The sequence below is a fragment of the Tursiops truncatus genome, chromosome 1, assembly GCF_011762595.2.
Source record: "Tursiops truncatus isolate mTurTru1 chromosome 1, mTurTru1.mat.Y, whole genome shotgun sequence".
In the NCBI taxonomy this organism is placed as follows: Eukaryota; Metazoa; Chordata; class Mammalia; order Artiodactyla; family Delphinidae; genus Tursiops; species Tursiops truncatus.
The window spans coordinates 167,991,820-168,014,231 of NC_047034.1; the positions used below are offsets into that span (position 1 = coordinate 167,991,820).

General features: G+C 39.2%; 1 protein-coding gene across 7 annotated transcripts in view; it reads left to right on the forward strand.

The window, feature by feature from the left end:
* Positions 1–19,952, forward strand: part of HP1BP3 (heterochromatin protein 1 binding protein 3) — a 35,098-nt gene extending 15,146 nt beyond the window's left edge. For 5 of the 7 annotated variants that reach the window (XM_033841907.2, XM_033841900.2, XM_033841903.2 and 2 more), the window contains 6 exons: positions 740–894; positions 9,579–9,669; positions 14,352–14,511; positions 16,164–16,275; positions 17,522–17,635; positions 18,162–19,952. In XM_033841907.2, the coding sequence (XP_033697798.1) occupies positions 740–894; positions 9,579–9,669; positions 14,352–14,511; positions 16,164–16,275; positions 17,522–17,635; positions 18,162–18,456 (927 nt within the window). In that variant the 3' untranslated portion in view covers positions 18,457–19,952. Of the gene's footprint in view, positions 1–739; positions 895–9,578; positions 9,670–14,258; positions 14,525–16,163; positions 16,276–17,521; positions 17,636–18,161 lie in introns of those variants that run through there. The other 2 variants (XM_073794784.1, XM_073794786.1) reach the window with 2 other exon arrangements.
* The last annotated feature ends 2,460 nt before the right edge of the window (positions 19,953–22,412 follow it).

The window sequence follows — 22,412 nt, forward strand, 5'->3', positions numbered from 1 at the left end:
AGATTTTTGTACTTTCCTTATAACGTTTTCAAACTTTGAAAATGAATTTTTTTGTACAGTGCTGTCTGATGCTGCATGATCCTTTTTATTCTTTGTTATTGAAGAATGAATTAAGATTTTTAATACCTTTTAATTTTTATATATATTTTTAACTCTCCCAGTTCAATTTTTTTTTTTTTTTAAATCTCTGGCCGCGTTGGGTCTTCATTGCTGCGCATGGGCTTTCCTAGTTGCGGCGAGCGGGGGCTCCTCTTCATTGCGATGCACGGGCTTCTCATTGCGGTGGCTTCTCTTTGTTGCGGAGCACAGGCTCTAGGTGTGCTGGCTTCAGTAGTTGTGGCACGCGGGCTCAGTAGTTGTGGCACGCGGGCTCAGTAGTTGTGGCTCGTGGGCTCTAGAGCGCAGGCTCAGTAGTTGTGGTGCACGGGCTTAGTTGCTCCGCAACATGGGGGATCTTCCCGGATCGGGATCGAACCCGTGTCCCCTGCATTGGCAGGCTGATTCTTAACCACTGCGCCACCAGGGAAGTCCCTGAAACTTTTATCTCAAAGAAATTGCCACTCAAGTGACATTACACCACTGTGATATGAATTATTTGAATGTGCTAAAAAGGAATAGTTTTCTTTTGCTTATTTGATTTGGCAGTCAGCTTGGGAAAGCCCTTGAGTTGAATATAGAAGCATTAGAAAAGAAAACTCTATATCCTGTAATGATGATAATTTTTGATATTACATTTCAGAACAGGAGCTCTGCAGTGGATCCAGAACCACAAGTAAAATTGGAGGATATCCTCCCACTGGCCTTTACTCGCCTTTGTGAACCTAAAGAAGCTTCCTACAGTCTCATCAGGAAATACGTGTCTCAGTATTACCCTAAACTTAGAGTGGACATCAGGTATGAGCCAGAGGCCTGGACTTTAAAACACAGATGTCTGTATTACTTCCTTAGCCCCTTTTTCATGAGAAAGGAGAAAGATTAAATATTCAGTAAGGATTACTTCCAGTTGAGCTAGGAATAAAACCTTTTTTTGTGGGTTTTATTTTTTGTCCCATTATATTTTCCTTTTCATATCTCCATATGTAGTTTCTTTTTGAAACTCAAACCGCATGTTGACTTTCACAAGACTCGGATAGAGTAACTTTTCATGATGTCAGCTACTAGAATATTCAGAATTAAACGATGTCCTCTCAGCTGCTGATTATTTTTTTAATTTTTTTATTGTGATAAACTACACATAAATGTAAAATTTACTTTCTTAACCATTTGTAGTGGTAACAGTGTTTAGTTGTATGAAATACTTCCATAGTGTGCTACCATCGCCACCACCCATCTCCAGAACTCTTTTCATCTTATAAAACTGTAACTCTGTACCCATTAAACAAGAACTCCCTGTTCCCCCTTATCCCCCAGTCCCTAGCAGCCACCATTCTACTTGGTCTCTACAATGTTTGACTGCTCTAGGTGCATACCTCATATAAGTAGAATCATACAGTATATTTTGTGACTGGCTTATTTCACTTAGCATAATGTCCTTAAGGTTCATCCACGTTGTTGTGCGTGTTAGAGAATTTCCGTTCTTTTTAAGGCTGAATAATATTCTGTTGTATGTATATACTACGTTTGTCCTTTTGTTTGTCCTTTCATCTGTCATTGGACACTTGGGTTGCTTTCATGTTTTAGCTATTGTGAAATAATGCTGCTGTGAACATTTGTGTACTAATATCTCTTTGAGACCTTGTTTTCAAATACCCAGAAGTAGAATTTCTGGATGATATGATAATTCTATTTTTAACTATGTAAAGAACCACCACACCGTTTTCCACAGTGGCTGTACCATTTTACATGCCCACCATCAGTGCACAGGGGTTCTGATTTCTCCATATCTTCACCAACACTTATTTCTGGTGTTTTTTTGTTTTTTGATAGTAGCCGTCCTAATAGGGGATGAGGTGGTTGGTAGCTCATTTTTTATTTAGATGTATAACTGAAAACATAGGAGACTTCAGGCTTCTGTAGCACTTCTGCATAGAAATAGCATAATATTTTCATCATTTAAACATTTAATGTAAAATTCTGAGAGAATTTTGATAGTAATTCATTTGTAAAATAATTACCACTTAAAAGCATCTAGACTGATTGTCACATGTGCTTGTGGATTCATGCAGACACATTGTTCAGATTTGTAATTCACAGTTTGTGTTTTGAATGTGTTTGTGTAACATCTTTGTTATATTGACTTCTGGGAAATTGTGTTTAATCCAGAGTCCTTTCTACAGACAGTTTCTGTATTGGATGCACATTGTCCTGATATAGTTTAGTACTGGTATTTACTTTGGATCACTGAGGCATACAGTTAGAATTGCAGGGGTTTCAGCCCAGAAGCCACATTCTCAGAAGAGCACTTAGTGGTCTTCAGAGTGGCCAGTTAGTGAAAGTGCCAAAGAAAGGGGAATCATGGAAGCAGAAAATTTGAAATTAATATCCGGATTTTTTCATGCTTCTTATACCCTGATTATGAGCCACAGATATAACTTTGGGTCCAGTACACATTGTTTGGTATTTAAAGATGGAAATACATTTCACTCTTACCTCTTTTTACTCTGTTTTTGGTGACTAGAGACTGTATCCTCCCCCAGCTTTTTTCTTTCCTTACGGTTCTACTTTACTTACATGAGACGTGCTGGTGATTGCAGTGTAACTTTGCTCCATGTCTTTGGGAACATGTCCTGTTGTCATTTTATGTTGAAACAAAATTTGCCCGACAGTTGGTGGGTTGTCAGCCCATAGATGATGATGAACTTGAAGACCTTTTCTTATTACCTTATTAAATAGTAACTTCTTTCTTTGAAGCTCTTTTTTCCTTTACTTTGATTTTCTCTACCACTGACTGTAGTGGAATCCTGCCATACATATATTTAACGTGAAAGTTTAGCCGTACTTAACGCTTGACCGAACAAAAGAACAAGAAAAGTACAGTTTTAAAGTATGAGTTGTCTATCTATACTTGCTGCCTATAATTTTTCTCCTCCTACTTTGTCTTAAACCCACTTTTGTCACACATTACCCCCACCATTTTACCTGAAATACTTCTTGCTGTCAGTGTCACTGAGGGCCTCCACATTGCAAATTACAGTAGTCAGTTCATAGTCCTTGACTTACTTGCTGGTCTTTCTACAGCATTTGACACAGTTGATGGCTCCCACCTGCTTGAAACACTTTCTTCACTTGCCTTTCAGAACACCACACACACCTTTCTGATCTACCTCCAGCTTCACTACCCACCCATTCTTTCTCAGCCTCCTAAGGATTCCTGATTTCCCATCTCCTGCCTCCTTAACGTACAAGTGCCCCATGGCTAGACCTTAGGCCTCTTGTATTTTCTGTCCACATTCACTTTGAATGAATGGTACTTCTTTGCGTTCTCAAAGCTTTAGATAGCACCTACACAGTACTAATATACAGGTATATAAATCTGGCCCATACCTCCCTCCTAACCCCACATTTATATATACAGACACCTGTGTGACATCACCGCTGTGCGGCTAATTTCACATGTCCAAAACTAAACTCTTGATCCCCACCCCACCCTCGCCCGTCCCTCCTGCACCATCTCTCCCGCCCCACCAGAAAGGCCCTGCACTTCCCATACCTCCCTCATCTCAGTTAGTGGCAATAACATCTTTTCAGTTGCTGAAGCCAAAAACCTTGGGTTTGTCTTGGTCTCTTTATCTCACACCTAAATGTAATCTATAAAAAATTACTTTGTCTTTAAAATATATTCGTAAACAGACCTCTTTTCATTACCTTCGCTATTTTCACTCTTTTCGAAGCCACCATCATCTCTCACATGCATTAGAGCAATAATCTCCTGCTTCTCCCATGCTCCCTCCCTTTCAGTCTGTTCTTAACATAGCAGTGAGAGTGAGACTTTTCAAATGTAAGTTAGGGGCTTCCCTGGTGGCGCAGTGGTTGAGAGTCTGCCTACCGATGCAGGGGACACGGGTTCGTGCCCCGGTCCGGGAGGGTCCCACATGCCGCGGAGTGGCTGGGCCCGTGAGCCATGGCCGCTGAGCCTGCGCGTCCGGAGCCTGTGCTCCGCAACGGGAGAGGCCACAACAGTGAGAGGCCCGCACACCCCCCCCACACACACACACAGAAAGAATAATAATAATAATAAAATGTACGTTAGACCATACCACCTTGCTGCTCAGACCTCCCAGTGGCTTCCCAACCACCTCACAGTTAAAAAGTTTAAAGCTAGAGTCTTTAAAATGGCCTACAAGACACTATGCTTCCATTGCATCTCCAACCTAATCTCCTACTACTCTTCTCTCCCTTACTGGCCTCAGAGACTTCACACTTGCTGTTCCCTTTGCCTGGGTGGTTTTCCCCCATAACCCACCTTACTCACTCTTTCATTTCCTTTAAGTTTTTACTCTCGTATCATCACCACACACCTGCCTTGATTACCGTACCATTTTTTAACATTTTATTTTGGAAATTTTCAGACATACACATAAATGTAGAGAGAACATAACCATCATACTAACCTAATTCCTAACTAAACTAATAATTCCTTAACATTATCCAGTACCCAGGCCATGTTCAGATGTCCTCAGTTGTCTCCAAAATGACTTTTTACAGTTGGTTTTTTCAAGTCAATATCCAAACATGGTCCACTCATTGCATTTGGTTGATAGGACCATTTAACTTACATTTGCAACCTTTCCCTCCTCTCCCAGCGTGCAGAATTCTATTTCTCTGCCTTATTTTTCTCCATAGCACTCATCATATTCTAACATAATGTGTATTTTATTTGCCTTTTTTAAAATTACCTGTTTATCCCATTAAAATGGCAGTTGTGTTTTTTTGTTTTTTTTGTTTTTTTGCGGTACGCGGGCCTCTCACTGTTGTGGCCTCTCCCGTTGCGGAGCATAGGCTCCGGTCACGCAGGCTCAGCAGCCATGGCTCACGGGCCCAGCTGCTCTGCGGCATGTAGGATCTTCCTGGACCGGGGCACGAACCCGTGTCCCTTGCATCGTCAGGCGGACTCTCAACCACTGCACCACCAGGGAAGCCCAAAATGGCAGATTTTTATATTGTTCACTTCTGTTTTTCCCAAGCCTAGCACACAGTACATGCTCAGTAAATATTAGTTGAATGAGTGAACTAATATGGGCACTTCACCTGGCCATTTCACTCAAGGAACTTTCGCCCTGGAGCATATGAGATGAGACATGAATTTCTCCTACCGTACACTGGAGGCTGTAGAGCATTGTGGTAAAGAGCACAGACCTTGGAACCCGACCCTTATGTTTAAATCCTGAGTCTGTCATTTCTGGCTTTATATCTCTGAATGAGTTATCTCTTTGTGTCTTGGTTTCCTCATTGATAAACAGTGTATAAGTCATAGAGTTGTTAGGAACCTTAGTATGTGTTAAGCACTTAGAACAGTGCCTGAGACTTCCCTGGTGGTCCAGTAGTGAAGACTGCGCTCCCAGTGCAGGGGGCCGGAACTCGATCCCTGGTCTGGGAACTAGATCCCGAATGCTGCTGCAGCTAAGAGTCCACATGCCACAACTTAAAAAAAAAAAGATCCTGCATGCCACAACAAAAATCCCATGTGCCACAACTAAGACCCGGCACGGCCAAATAAATAAATAACAGTGCCTGGCGCGTAATAATAACTCATCTAACGTTAGTATTATTAGTGAGTCTCAATTCCAACGTGGTTCTCATGGTATGAGCATCACACCATACTAAATATGATTCTAATGTTTAAAGACAGTGTTTTTATATAACATGCAAGTCACCTCCTTTATTAACAATGTTTTTTGCAACCCTAGAGAAAAATGGGGTATGTTGGCTTTACGTAGGCTTTGGGTTGGCCTCTAAGAAGGTGCTCTCAAAGGTAATGCTGTCATATGACAGTAGAAATCAAATTTTAATGTCTGATCCTTGTGTATGGTGTAACTTCATCGTATTCTCTTGATTTTTCTCTTTCTGTGCATACCAAAATATGAGCATAGCCCAAGATGCAATTTTACCCCCATACTTTTCTCTAAACATAGTAATTTCTCTGGAGATCCCTTAATTTCTTAACAGTTTAAACTCTAAGTAATTTCAAGAGTCTTTTGATTTTCTTAATTCTGTCCATGCGTTTCTAACAGATTGATGTAACTCTTAGATTCCTGCCACTCCCTCCCTTACCTTCCATTCGCTTTGTGCATTGCTTTCGTTTTTCTCTCTCTGTGCAGACTTTCTCCACAGTTGAAAAACATAGCCACCAACAATCACTCACTATTCCCTGCTTTCTAATTAAACTGGCCTATTCATCTTATTTTTAAAAAGAAAAACTTGTTACAATAAATAGAAAAATTTGTTATAAATGTGTTATAATAAACAAATTGTATAAAATAAATTTGTATAGGGCTTTTAAAAACATTTTATTTTGCATTGTTTTCTGTAATTCTCAAAATAGACTTAAAAATAGGTATTCCTCAATTTTGCTGATAAAAATCTTACCCTGGGTTACTTGGCTATTCACTGGTGAAAGCAGAACTTTATTTCATTTTTCCATTATAACCTCTTGCTTTTTCCACTGTCCAGGGCTGTCTTATATTGGAAAGTGCAGGCCTACCTAGCATAGTAAGTAAAAATGCAAAATCTGGAATCAGACTGCTCAAGTTTATAACCTGGTTCTTCCACGGCCTGGCTATGTGACCTGGCAGAAATGACTTAATTTTTCTGTCACTTAACTTTTCCCATTCAGTAAAGTATGGGCAATAGTAGTACCTGTTTCTTGGGGTTGTTGTATTCTCTTGCTTATTCCATACGTGTAAAACATTTACAGCAGCACCTAGTTAGCACCGTCATAGGTACAGAATGGTGTGATACAGACTAGAAGTTTTCAGAAAAAGGAATTGTGCTTGGGAGTTAGCAGTGAGTTAAAAAGATGGGGATTCATTGGGCCCCATCCAATCAAGGTGAGGATCCAGTCGGGTCCCATCCCATTGAGATGGGTCTAGAGAATGTATAGAATTTAGATGTGATGATAGAGTGGAGAAGGCATCTTAAAGGAGCTTCATGAAAAAGTTTCAGAGGCAGGAGTTGGCATTCTTTTTGCGGAACAGAAAGAAGCCTGCCTGGATCTAGACTAACAAGGGCTGGCACCAGGCCATGGAAAGCTTTAAAGCTGGGTGGAAGCATTAAGACCTGACACCTGATCAACTGAGTCACACATTAAAGGAGGCCTTTATAGGCTTATTGACCTAATAGTGGTGTGCACTATGAAAACAGCAGCACGGTGCCCAGAAGGGAGACCATGGTGGCTTGTACTAAGGTTATAACAGTGATGAGAGAGAAAGGGCCAACCTGAGAAGCTTTGAAGCACTTGGTAAGTGTGGTTTTACCTGAAGGTAGGAGTGAGTGATAGAACTGTGAGATTTCCAAAGGCCCAGGATAAGGTGTATGCTAAGGTAATGACCGGTAGTGCCGAGGAAACAGAAATGTTACGGGAACCGATTTAACTGATAACTCATTCCGGAAGCATTTGAACCTTCGTTAAGAAGACTCTTCTCGGAATTCCCTGGCGGTCCAGTGGTTAAGACTCCAAGCTTTCACTGCCAAGGGCCTGGGTTCCATCCCTGGTCGAGGAACTAGGATCCCGCAAGCATGGCGGCATGGCCAAAAAAAAAAAAGAAGATTCTTCTCAGATTAGTTGTTTAATTTGATACAAGAGACTAGGGTTTCAGTGTTTAACTTAAGCTGTATGATCCTCCATTGGAATCTAACTTACAGAGCAACTAATAGTAAAATTGTTTGACAGTTAAATCATTCCTTCAATTGTGTTCCCAAAGCTCTATGCACATACTTCAACCCTGAACCTTATTATTCTCTACCATAATTATTATGTATTCATCATCTCTTAAATTCCTTGAGTTCAGTGACTAGATCTAAGTGTTTATTCCTGCATAATCATAATAAATACTCAGTAAATACTTGTGGGGTGAATGACTTTGAGTGTGTTTTGGGTTATGGCGTAAATCATATTTGTCCCGAATGGAATAGCACTGGCTTAGAAATACTTGGATTTGGTGGAGAGGGAGTTTCTTCGTTTGGAGTGTCAGCATGGTTTCTGCTCTTTAGCATCCTGTTAGAACAGGGGATCCCCTCCACCCTTCTACCCCAAGTGTCAGCTCAGGCTGTAATGTTTAGTGGTTGGAGAAAAGATTCAAAATTTCTTCTCCAAACACCTCAAGTGGTAATAGTTTGGCCCTCATCGGGCTGCCAAGTTGTTAATCTTTTCAACTTAACTTATCAAGTAATAAGTTTCAAAGAAGTCTCATGATTTTCTGCTCCTTGGGTGCTATTCTAGTAATTCTGGGGAGGTGTGGCAAAACACATCTCTTAACTTTTGGGTTACGATTAACCCTTTCTTCAGATGTCCTGTTGTTGGCCTGAGTGTATAGCTTTCCATTTTGTCTTGTTCCATACCACAGACCCCTTTAAGCCCTAAGTCAACTTGATTGATTTCTCCCTGCACCTGACATTCTTCACCCACCGTTCAGACCATTGCTCCTTGACAGAGCAGCTCTTGCCTCAACACTTTGTTCTTACGTGTTTCTGTTTTGTTTTTGTTTTAATATTTTATTTTATTTTTTTGGCTGTGTCGGGCCTTGGTTGCAGCACACGGGCTTCTCTCTAGTAGTGATGTGCAGGTTTTCTCTCTCTAGCGTGGCGCGCAGGCTCCAGAGCCTGTGGACTCTGAAGTTTGCGGCACGCGGGCTCTCTCATTGAGGCGCACAAGCTCAGTAGTTGTGGCACCTGGGCTTAGTTGTGGTATGTGGGATCTTAGTTCCTGGACCAGGGATCAAACCTGCATCCCCTGCATTGGAAGGCGAATTCTTTACCACTGGACCACCAGGGAATTCCTGTTCTTATGTTTTTAATGATATTCAATTTCTTCTTGCCTGCCATTTGTTTTTTTTTTTTTTTTTTTTTTTTGCCATTTGGTTTTGATGACCTAGTTTTTTGTTTTTGTTTTTGCTTTTTTTAATACAACCCTCTTAAGGCAGAGATACTATGTTAAAAACAACCTATTTTCTTTCTCATGGAATGTGTTTTATTAGGCTGACCTTAGATACCGGTTTGTAAGAAACAACTCCATTTTTTGTTCATGTGTATATACTTTTAAAAAAATCAGGAATTTTGCAGCAGAGAATATCAGAATTAGATGGGACTTTAAAGATATCCATTCTTTGCTTGATTACAAAGTTTGGTTGCTATTGTAGTCTGATGGTAAAAAAGAGGCTTTTGGGGTGCCCTGGCAAGTTGGAAATTGGTTCTGTATGGTTCATGGTTCTGTATGTACAGGTAATGACTTAGCTTCTTTGCTTGAAGAAAAAAGAAATACCACTTATTAAGGGTGCCAACAATTTATTACTTCACTGTTTTAACAAAGTACTACACATATAATAGGAATCAGAACTTTAGTTCTTTAGAATAACCCTGGTTCTGTTTTCTTCAAATCTTACCTTCATTAATATATTTATTGTTATTTTATGTTTTCTCTGCAGGCCTCAGCTGTTGAAGAATGCTCTGCAGAGAGCAGTAGAGAGAGGCCAGTTAGAACAAATAACTGGCAAAGGTGCTTCTGGGACATTCCAGGTTAGAGGCTAAAAAGGCTTGGTTGTAGAGAAGTAGTTCTCAAAAGTTGTGGTTTCAGGACCTCCTTATACTCCAAAAATGTATTGAGGGCCCCAAGAGGTTTTGTTTATGTGGGTTGTACATATCAATATTTACCATATTAGAAATTACAACTGAGGAAAATTTTAAATATTAATTCATTAAAACAATAATAAACCCATTGCATGTAACATAAATAACACTTTTTATGAAAACTGTATTTCCCATGGGACTTCCCTGGAGGTCCAGTGGTTAAGCCTCTGTGCTCCCAATGCAGGGGATACGGGTTTGATCCCTGGTCAGGGAACTAAGATTCTGCATATGCCACATGGCACGACCAAAAAAAACCCTGTATTTCCCAGAATAAAAAAAATTTTAATGAGAAGAGGGTTACTGTCTATTATATCTTTACAAGTCTTTACTGTCTAGCTTAATAGAAGACAGCTGGTATCTGTTTTAATATATTCTGGGTTACATCTATGAAGAAAATCCAGCTCACACAGGAGTACAGTTAGATAAATGTGGAGTATTTTAAGATAATTTTCAGGTAGAGGTTGATACTATTCGTTGATAGTATATACCAAAACTCAACAAATGAAAGTATTTTGTAATAGCTTTATTGAAGTATGATTTATACACCATAAGATACAATCATTTTATGTTACAATGTATAATTCAGTGATTCTTAGTAGATTTACAGTGTTGTATAACCATCACCACCGTCCAATTTTAGAGCATTTCCATCACCCAAAAAAGATCTCTTGGGCCCGTTTGCATCACTCCCTGTTCCCATCCCCATCCAACCTGTTGATCTATTTTTTTCTCTGTATAGATTTGCCTTTTTGCATATTTCATGCAGATAAAATCATACATTATGTGGTCTTTTGTGTCTGACGTCTTTCACTTAGCATAATGTTTTTTTAGGTTTATCCATGTTGCAGCATGAACCAGTACTTTCATTCCTTTTATTGCCAAATAGTATTCCACTGTATGGATCTGACACACTTCGTTTATCCATTCACAAGTTGGGTTATTTCCACTTTTTAGCTATTATGGTTAATGTTGCCTGTGAACATTTATGTCCAATTCTTTGTGCGGATATACATTTTTATTTCCCTCGGGTATATAAGTAGGAGTGTGGACTGCCTGGACTATATGGTAAATTTGTTTTAAGAAACTGCCCAAGTGGCTGCATCATTTTGCATTCCCACCAACAATGTATGTGTAAGGGTTCCAGTTTCTCCTTATCTTTGCCAACACGTTTATTGTCTTTTTTAAATTATAGCCATACTAGTGAATACAAAGTGGTGTCTCATGGTTTTGTTTGGCATTCCCCTAAGACTGCTGATGTTGACCATTTTTTCATGTGCTTGATGGACATTTATTTATCTTCTTCGGTAAATGTCTATTCAGATCCTTGGTCTATTTTTAAAATTGAGCTATTTGTTTTATTATTGAGTTATGAGTTATATAACTAGATACAAGTTCCTTATCAGATATACGATTTGCAAATATTTTCTCCTAAACCCATGCTTTCACTTTCTTAATGGTGCCTTTTGAAGCACAAGTGTTTAATTTTGATGAAGTCCAGTTTATCATTTTTTTTAATTGCTTGTATTATTGGTGACATATCTAATAAATTATTGCCTAGCTTAAGATCAGGAAGATTTACTCCTATATTTCTTTTAAGAGTTTTATGGCTTTAGCTCTTACATTTAGGTCTGTGATTCGTTTTGAGTTGTTTTGTTTGTGGTGTGAGGTAGGGGTTATAAATTCATGTTTTTGCATGTGGACATCCAATTGTCCCAAAACCATTTATTGAAAAGACTGTCCCTTTCTCACTGAGTTGCCTTCGTACCTTTATCAAAACTTAATTGACCATGAGTGTAAGGGTTTATTTCTGGATTCAGTTCTGTTCCGTTGATCTGTGTGTGAATCCTCATGCCACGATCACACTGTCTTGATGACTGTAGCTTTGTAGTAAGTTTTGAAGTTGGGAAATATAAGTCCTCGACTTTTTCTTTTTCAGAAGTATTTTGACTATTCTGGATCTTGTGCATTTCCGTGTGAATTTTAGGATTCACTTGTCAATTTTCACAAAAACTCCAGCTAGGATTTTGGTAGAGATTGCATTGAGCCTATAGATCCATTTGGGAAGAATCACTGTCTTTACAATGTTGAGTTTTCCTATCCATGGACATTCACTGTCTCTTCATTTATTTAGATCTTTAACTTCTCTCAGCAGTGTTTTGTAGTTTTCAGTGTACAGTTCTTATATTTCTTTTGTTAAATTTATTCCTAAATATTTTACTCTTTTTCCATGCTATTGTGAATGGAATTTTCATTTTCAGATTGCTCATTGCTAGCCTATAGAAATACAGTTGGTTTGTCTTTTGATCTTGTATCCTGCGACTTGCTGAACTCATTTACTAGTTCTAGAGTGTTTTTTTCTATAAATTTTTTTTTAACTTTTATTTTATTTTTGACTGCTTTGCGGCTTCATTGCTGCATGCGGACTTTCTCTAGTTATGGTGAGCGGGGGCTACTCCTCTTTGTGGTGCACAGGCTTCTCATTGGGGTGGCTTCTCTTGTTGTGGAGCACGGGCTCTAGGCGCACGGGCTTCAGTAGTTGTGGTGCACGGGCTTAGTTGCTCCGTGGCATGTGGGATCCTCCTGGACCAGGGCTCGAACCCGTGTCCCCTGCATTAGCAGGCAGATTCTTAACCACTGTGCCACCAGGGAAGCCCAGTTCTAGAGTTTTTTTGTAGGTTCCTTGGGATTTTGGGGTGGATTCCCTAGAATTTTCTACATACAGGATAATGTCATCTGCAAATAGACCATTTTACTTCTTCCTTTCCAATCTGGATGTCTTTTTATTTTTTTTTTTTCCCTCCATGCCTGATTGCACTGGATAGAACCTCCAGTGCAGTGATGAGAGTAGATGTCTTCGTCTTTTTACCCATCTTAAAGGGAAAACATTCATTCTTTCACCGTTAAAACTGTGGGTTTTTCATAGATGCCTATTATCAGATTGAGAAAGTTCTCTTCCGTTACTGGTTTGTTGGAAGTTTATTATGAATGGCTGTTGGATTTGTCAAATGCCTTTTCTAAAACTCTTGAGATGATCATATGGCTTTTGTCCTTTATTCTGTTAATATGATATTACATTCATTGATTTTGTGGTATTAAAGTATGTTAAAGGTGCCATGTGGAACCTGAAACCTTATCAATGAACTTGTTGTACTGTTACCTTAAAATCCTTTGGTCTGTCTTGAACTTTGAGTGTATCTTTTAACCATAATTTTATAACTTGGTCATTTGAAGAATAGTAGTTCATTGAATTATGCAGTTTTTAAAATATTGGCACATTTCATCCAACAGTAACAAAAATCATGTTCATTAATATCACCCACTGATCTCATCAGAACAACGTTGAAGTATTGGGAAATTATTGTGCTCATGATGGTAGATACAAGTTTTCCACAATTTAAATTCTCTCTTGAAAAGTTGAACTTATCATTGGCAACAAATACTCTTAGTTGTTTTCCTTGATATGACGGGCTCACTTAATTCATTTTCAAGGAAATGACTACCAGATACCCAAGTCTGATTAACCATAGTTTATCTGTTAATTGTTCCTTCAAATAAAAAGGATATTCCATGAAAAATTCAGCTCACAACTCAATCACTAGGTGCTTTTCCTTGAGACTACCACCATCCCTCCAGATGCAGCTGACATGCTTTATAAATTCTTCTCACTTTGCCCCATCAAAGTATCAAAAAAACATGCATTGGAGTTGAGATTTAATAAAATCATTTTTATATCAAGGACATTCCTAAGTGAAACTGGGTTTTTTTTGGTTTTTTTTTTCTTTTAACCATAAGCGTATAGCAGTAAAGAATGCAGTAAATACTGGTACATTTCTGTGCCTCCACAGGTAGCAGCGGTTTTACCCATCATTGTTTTTCCACCATTAGTGCAAATGTCATCACAGTGAAAAAGGCAAATCATATCATAGTATTATTATGAAAATAGTTTTAACCTTGCAGGTCCTCTGAAGGGATCTCAGGAACCCCAGGGGGTTTGTGGACCTTTCTTTTGAGACTCACTATTGTAGACCATACCTCAGTTTGTCCTTTAACCTTTTTGCTTATTGGTGCTAACCTTTGTTCCCCAGACTTTTGTCCTTGAAGTACGTTATATAATTTTCTTTTGTATGATACCCTAAATATTTATCAAACTTTTCCGTTGCCATTTTCCTTACAGGATTAAAAAGGCTATTTATTATTTTTATAAATACTCCATTTTTCAGATTCAGAAAAAAGGAAGTATTCTCAAAAGTGTTAATTTATTGGGGTCATAACAAGTTAACCTCCTTATTGGAGTAGAGCTGTCACTCTCTTTGGGTTAGGTTGGCTTTTGCTATTTTCAGTTGGATGGAGGGGTGGATAGAAGGAGAAAATATCCCTAGGAGGGTTGGGACTCCTCAGTTAGGTTGAATACCTGAAGAGTGGGAAGAGAAAGTCCCTAACCTGACAATTTATTGTAAAACATATCTGTGCTAATGCAGGAACTCCGACCCACCTGGTGCAGAGGAGTCTTGTCTTGACCTGCTTTGGGAGAGTGTTGTCTTGATGCTTTTCTCTTCCTCCTTGGAAAACAGCTGAAGAAATCAGGGGAGAAACCCCTGCTTGGTGGAAGCCTGATGGAATATGCCATCTTGTCTGCAATTGCTGCCATGAATGAGCCGAAGACCTGCTCCACCACTGCTCTGAAGAAGTATGTCCTGGAGAACCACCCAGGGACCAATTCTAACTATCAAAGTAAGACTCAGGGGTGAGCACATTTAATGGGGAACCAGGGGATTGTCTTGTGAAAGGATCCCTAGAGATCATGCTGTTAATGAAAAAGCACTAACTACTGACTGAAAACCAAGAGGGAACAACTTTACAAACTTTATTATTTACCAAAAAAGAATCAAGACTTATCCTTGATTTAGTGTCTGCTGAGGATCAGAATTTGATTTTACTTTGCTATATTTTTCTGATATTTATTTTTATTATAATAGAGACAAATTTCTAGGTTCGAAACACCTCTCAAGTATAGTATCTTTTCACCTACTTCTGAATGTTTACCAGAACATCTAATATCACCCTGAAACCAAGCCATTGTTTTAAAATACTTACCACTTAGGTTATTTCTTATTGACTTAAGCCCTAAACAGAAAATACTTTTTTTCAGTAAAGTATATTTACCCTGTCAGGTGGTGATTTGAGATTAGAAACCTTGCCGTAGCAGCATTATCACATACAGATTAGTGAGAGTGTATATTTTCTCAGTGAACTGTGAGAGTAGGCACAATGATGTAGGGTGAGGAATATGAAAATTAAGTAACAGAAAATACAAACTAGAATATATTGTTTTAGATGAAAAGCTAATTTTGAAGTCTTTTTTTTTAATAAATTTATTTATTTCTGGCTGCATTGGGTCTTTGTTGCTGCACGCAGGCTTTCTCTAGTTGCAGCGAGCAGCGGCTGCTCTTGGTTGCGGTGCATGGGCTTCTCATTGCGGTGACTTCTCTCGTTGCGGGGCATGGGCTCTAAGCGTGCGGGCTTCAGTAGTTGTGGCTCGCGGGCTCTAGAGCACAGGCTTAGTAGTTGTGGTGGTGTGGTGCACGGGCTTAGTTGCTCCACGGCATGTGGGATCTTCCTGGACCAGGACTCAAACCTGTGTCCCCTGCATTGGCAGGTGGATTCTTAACCACTGCGGCACCAGGGAAGCCCTTGTATGGCTGTTTTTTCTCTTTCTTTACTTAAGATATATACTGTGTTTAATTGTGCATATTGTCCCTGTAGATTATTCTGTGGTTTTCTCTTTTGACCAAGTGTTAGAAGATGAATTTGGTTATTAACCTTTTCAGTGTCACTAATAATTGTGGCAGCTATTTATTTGGACACTGAATCACAGTAAAGTGTATTTTTATGTGTTTTTATATGAAAGATGAGAACTGGTGAGGCCTTTGGGAGCCATGATAGTGTTTTGTTACTGTTTGCTGATTCTTGAGAAATTGGTTTTCTCTTTATAGATATCCTTCTAAATGCTTATCAGTACTTACAGGCACTCAGTAGATGTTCGAATGAATAGAAATGAGAGGTTGAGTTTTAAGTTGGCTATTAACCATTTATGTATGACTGTAGGGCAAGTCATTAGCCACCCTTGGCTACTATTCCACTTTCTGTGCAATGAGGAATTTGACACAATGGTCTGTAAAGTCTCTTCCCATCATAATTTAACTCTTTCCAAATTTATGGACACTTAATAATAATTTAGTGAATTAGTTAAAAATCCCTATGACCACAAGGGATTCACTTAGCACATGTCAGGACAATAAATTGATGTATAACTGATTGTGGTTGAGGGAATTATCAAATCTGAATAAATAAGTACTTTCTTCATTTCTGAATTTATTGTTCAGTGCATTTGCTGAAGAAAACCCTACAGAGATGCGAAAAGAATGGGTGGATGGAACAGATCTCTGGTAAAGGATTCAGTGGCACCTTCCAGCTCTGTTTTCCCTATTACCCCAGGTAAGCACCTAGCCCATAATGTGAAGTATTGGTCATTGCAAATTTAAAATCTGACTCCAGATTACAGGTTTGGCTTAACTTATTTTGCCCTTATTGTTGTTATACTGAACTGAATATACTTGAAAATAAAGACTACTTAAGGCAGTATTGTTTTAGAGCTGAAGGTTTTCATATAAGAATAGGGGGATTGGGGCTATCCTGCTGGAACTTACTGTTAGGCGCGTATTCCTGAAATCAAGCGTTGAATTTTCTTTGAGATTCTTGGCCAGTCATTTAGATGTTCATTCCTTCTAATAAAGAATAAAGTACATGGTAATGACAGGAAGATTATTAGAGGATTATGTATGTTTTAATGGTCCAGCACCAAGTAGGGAGAGCACTGGCTACTTCTAAGAATCCTAATCTGCCTCTTCATACTATAGAGACAAGGCTGTTTGTTTGAAAACTTGTCTCTTATACATATTTATTCATTTAACCAAAAAAAATGTATTGAGCACCTCCTATGGACCAAGCATTTTTCTGCGTACCCATGCTTTCACCTTCTTACACTTTCGTTTCTAATAAAGTGCCATGACATGTACCACTGAAACCTGTTTCAGCAGTGTAGTGTAGCTTGCTTACGTTGTTCTTTGTGCATAAACATAAGTGTTACTTGATTCAATGTGTATTATTTGAGTTTTTCAAATGTTTAAATATTCTTAAAATCATGCACATACAGTGTTATAATTTAAGGACTTATTAATCAGTGGGATCAAGTTTTCTACCATTAAGGACAAAGAAAATTTAGAATATCCTTGCTGAGTTTCTCAAAAACTTTGAAGAGATTCAGGCTTTATGACACTTTTGAGGTCTTTTGCCAGAATCATAAAGGCAGAAAATATATACTGCTGTGTAGGCTGTTCACCGCTGTATAGACCATTCACTGCTATATATTCAGTGGCTGATAACAGTGCCAAACACATGTCAGGAGCTTAAATAATTGTTTACTAAATAAATGATGGAAGTATCAGTTTTATTAAATGGAGGGAGGAAGGGAATGAGGTATGGTCTGGGACTTTTATAGATTTGTCATAACTTCATATGTTTGTTCAAAATAGGTTAAGTTGTACCTGATATTTGTAACCTAACTTGACATAATTGGGGAGGGTGGGAGGAAGTGGGTTATGTTCAGCGAAGAGCATATCTAGGTTCACATTCTTTTCCTTGTCCTGATGGGACTTCTCTTTACTTTTTTTTTTCTTACTAGCCCAGGAGTTCTGTTTCCAAAGAAAGAGCCAGATGATTCTAAAGATGAGGATGAAGATGAAGATGAGTCATCAGAGGAGGACTCTGAGGATGAAGAGCCACCACCTAAGAGAAGGTGGGGACGTGTGGAAAACCCTTCTTAGAGCTGAAAATGACTGCACTAGGAGAGGCTGTGAAAAGTGTGTTGACAGTTCAGGATCCTTCTCAGATTCTTTGTGTAACATTTGAATTTGTCTTGTTCTTGAGCATTTAGAGGCTCTAAACTTGTGAAACACTGTGAATATGTAATAACTCTTTGGTCAAACGTGGGGGTGGGTGTGGGTGTGTGTGTGGGTGTGTGTGTGGGTGTGGGTGTGTGTGGGTGGGTGTGTGTGTGTGTGTCCATAGTTTGGTTATTTGAAGAAAAAGAATTCCATATTTTTCTAGGAAAAACATGGAATTATGTGTAGACTTCAGGAATTGGTTGAGTTTTTATACAATTTTAGTAAAGCCTTTAGGTAAAAAGTAATAACCCACATTCCTCTTCTTAACCTAGGTGACTTCTACCTTTGCTATTTCTTTTTTGGCAAAGTATCTGGTCATCCTGGTGAAGTGAATCTTTCAAGTACTAAGTAATTGCCTTTGCTCTTTGGTTCTCACAGGTTGCAGAAGAAAACCCCAGCCAAGTCGCCAGGGAAGGCTGCATCCATGAAGCAGAGAGGGTCCAAGCCTGCACCTAAAGTCCCAGCTGCCCAGCGAGGGAAAGCTAGGCCCCTACCCAAGAAAGCCCCTCCTAAGGCCAAAACTCCTGCCAAGAAAGCCAGACCCTCACCCCCAGTCATCAAAAAACCTAGTGGTAGCTCTTCAAAGAAGCCTGCAGCCAGTGTGAGAAAGGAAGTGAAATTGCCTGGCAAGGGCAAATCCACCATGAAGAAATCTTTCAAAGCAAAAAAGTAAATTTTATAGGAAAAAAGGGTATCATGATGAAATTCAAAATCTTATTTTCTAAGGTCAGTGTGCATTTGTTTTAGTTCGATGCTTTTAAAATTACATTTTTTTCCTCCCCTATGAACATTATGGGGAGGGAATATAAATAAACCAGTTTAGCCATTTGTTAGCTTTAGGTGCTCTTCTTGGTGCCTGCCCCTCCCCCCGCACCCTCCCTCCCAGTCATTTTAATTTCTGTGATAATTCTGGACTTCCCTGAACTGTATAATCTATACTTGTCCTTTTTTCTCCCCCCACCCCAAGCCTCTTTCTTTTTTTATGGTCAGCTTTGGCTTTTTTTTTTTTTTTTTCTTCCAGTTTTATCTAAACGGTTGCGAAGATTTTTATATTTGTTAGAAAGCATCAAGAATGGGATGCTAGTCAGGTGCTGGAAGTAAAAAAGGAGGCAGTATAGCACTGACTGAATCATAACGCCTCCTGCCTGGAGACTTCAGTTATAGCTATAATAACTAATCTTATTTATAAAACCACTCCACTAGCCCCTTCTCTCCAACTGTAAACACAGAGATGTCTTAGCTTTGGAAATAGGCCAAAAACATTATGATCGCATTCAATTCTGAAGATGCACGACTCCTTTGGGCCCCTTTTCACATTGATCAATTCCTAGGTATTTTTCATTGACCCCTGGGCATTGCATTCCCTCAAAAGCAAGCACAAGATCTCTCCACCACTTGTTTTTTGACGGAAGGGGAAATATAGGAACATACTGAATTTGTGATTTCTGGCGTCACCTGTGTTACCAAAAATCAAAACATATAAAATCTTCTTGATCAAATGTTTAAATATATTTTTTAATATTTGGAGCATAAGTTGTCACTTCCTCTTTGCCTTTTTTATAAGGAAATATTGGAGAGTTATACCATTACTAATGTAGAATTGTTAAGTGGAAAAACATACAATTTGCTAAAATAAACTGTGGGTTTTTTCCCCTCCTTTCTTTCCATAGCACTTTTGATAACAAGCAAGTGGCTTCCTTTTTGAGTTACTTAAAAAGAGAAAAGAAAAAACAAATGAAGCCCGACTACCTAACCCTTTCTTATTTGTATTTGTTTTAGTATTGTGAAGTTGTGTTAAATAGCACTAGCTTTCTAAGAAATATTGATTTCTGGTTATCATTTATCTTCCCTGTGGCACTTGACATTTTAATTGTCTTAAACTTTTTGGTGTACATCTTCTGGCCCCTTGAGTGCTGCCAGAGGCAAAAGATGTTTGTTTAATTCATTCCATTTGCATTGTCTCCTGGGATCCCATCTGCAGCCTGAAATGTGGCTGGGAATTGGACTTGAGAAGATTGGCTTGAATTAGATCCATAATCAATGTATGATCCCATCATGAGTTTATTGGAATTTGTGTTGCATGTAAGGCAATCTTTCCTGTTGTAAATCTTCCTTTTTTTATGTACATATATTTTGAAAAATATGAATAAACATGAAATTTTAAAAGCTGCTGAACTGTAGCTTATATTTAAAAGTTTCCAGTATCCTGGAAGTAGCCTTTCCTTATCCTCTGAAGTAGCCGTAAGTGTTGCACTTACTTTGAGTCTTTGCCACTCCACTCCTTGCATTAGCCACCATCCATTTTCTGTTCAAATACAAGCTCCAGTTTATTTGCTTTTTGAATTTTTATATGGATGGTAAATGTTTCTAACTACATTGAACCTGATTATTTAATGCATAAGAGATTTTTAAAAATCATTTTGTATTTTATTAAGGTCCTTGTTTTCAAGATCATAAATTCCAGTTTTTCATGATTAATGTCTACACATGTCCTTGGACTAGAAAAATACAGCACTGCAAAAGAATTGATAAACCCTAGAGACCTAATTCTAAAAGTAATTCTAATTTTCTGTTATGCTATTTAGCAGGTAGTAATTCTTAATAGTACAGTTGTTAGGAACCTGTGCTAAGAATACTCTTCTGGAATCAAAAGTGGCAGGATTTTGGTTGGTTTCTGTGTTTTATGATATTGTTTTATTTTAAAAAGAAGGCCTGAACAGTCACCTGGTGGCTGTGTTGTATATCAGGTACTCCACCATAGAGTGAGACACTTAGATCATTTAAGGTCCCTTCCTACCCTGACACTCTGTTAAATTCACAGAATTCAGGTAAGGACAAAACTGTCCTTGCTTTCAGCATGGGAAAAGACAAGAGGGCCGTTGCACTCTTCCAGGGAAAATCCCCAGCTTGTCAAAGACATGCACCTTCCTGACGTTGAGACAAAAAGATGTTTGGGTTATTTCCCTTCCAGCCATTCTCAAGGAGCAGAACACAATTTTTACTTCCATGTTACAGAAAGGAAAACAGCAAACGCAAAAGATAACTCAGCAATTATTCGTGTGGATCAGTGGCTTCAGTACTCTCTGTTAGTGGCTTTTAGTGAGCTCAGCTACAGTGTTTCATATGTCCTTAAACCACCTACAAACTGCCTTTGATAAATGAATCTCACAAAGTGCTGGGAGAGAGATTGTTGGCTTCTTAAAGCTCAAATGAGAAAGAAGAGATATACCATTGGAGGAAGGGTGGAGTCCTTTCCTTAGTAATGTGACAAAAGCATTCAACACCGAAATCTATCCTAACCATCCACGCAGATTTAACTAAAGGAGACCTGGTCCAGTCATGTCTATTGTCTGTAACTAACAGGAAAATTACTTGGAAACAAGAGCTAGGTAATATACTAATACCTCTGATGTTTTTTCCATTGTTGCTCTTTTATAAAATTTTGTCAGCCCCAGGATAGGCTTGCTAACCTATCCTTACACCTGCTTTATTTTTTAATTTTTTTTTAAATTTATTTATTTTTGGCTGCTTTGGGTCTTCGTTGCTGTGCACGGGCTTTCTCTAGTTGTGGTGAGCAGGGGCTACTCTTCATTGTGTTGTGCGGGCTTCTCATTGCAGTGGCTTCTCATTGCGGAGCATGGGCTCTAGGCGCACGAGCTTCAGTAGTTGTGGCATGTGGGCTCAGTAGTTGTGGCTCGCGGGTTCTAGAGCACAGGCTCAGTAGTTGTGGTGTACAGGCTTAGTTGCTCCGCAGCATGTGGGATCTTCCCGGACCAGGGATCGAACCCTTGTCCCCTGCATTGGCAAGCAGATTCTTAACCACTGTGCCACCAGGGAAGTCCCCTTATACCTACTTTAAAGAACCTAAGAAGTTATTCTTGTTCAGGCCGAGATTCCCTTGCCATCCTGATCTGTCAGGAGAAAGAGGTTAAGCCAGCCTTACACGTGAACTGCTGTACTTAGCCAACTAAAACCTTAATCCAAAAATTTAGGATTATAGTTGAAGTTTCTTATCTTTGGAACCTGATAAATCACAGTTCTTTGGGTTAAGCAAAAGTTCTAATCTTATCCATGAAGAGAAAGTCTATTCTTAATTGGATAAAGACCATTATTAAATTGTTTCCCCCAGTCAGGGGTTCTGACTGACATTACTTTCCAGCGTGTAGAGTTGCTTTGCATTTCTGTGGTAAAACGGATGGTCACTCAGTTCTGCAGAGGTGAAGCTGAAGAGCTAGAACTGTTGAGGCTCTTGGCTTAGAAACTCCTTGATGAACACGTGCTTGGAAGCCAGGAGATGCTAAACGGCATCCCTCAGCTGTGCTGAGTTTTCCTTTTTTAAGAAACTAATCTCTACTATCTTTTTTTTATTTTTATTTTTTTATTTATTTATGGCTGTGTTGGGTCTTTGTTTCTGCGCGAGGGCTGTCTCTAGTTGCGGCAAGCGGAGGCCACTCCTCATCGCGGTGCGCGGGCCTCTCACTATCATGGCCTCACTTGTTGCGGAGCACAGGCTCCAGATGCGCAGGCTCAGTAATTGTGGCTCACGGGGCTAGTTGCTCCGCGGCATGTGGGATCTTCCCAGACCAGGGCTCGAACCCGTGTCCCCTGCATTGGCAGGCAGATTCTGAA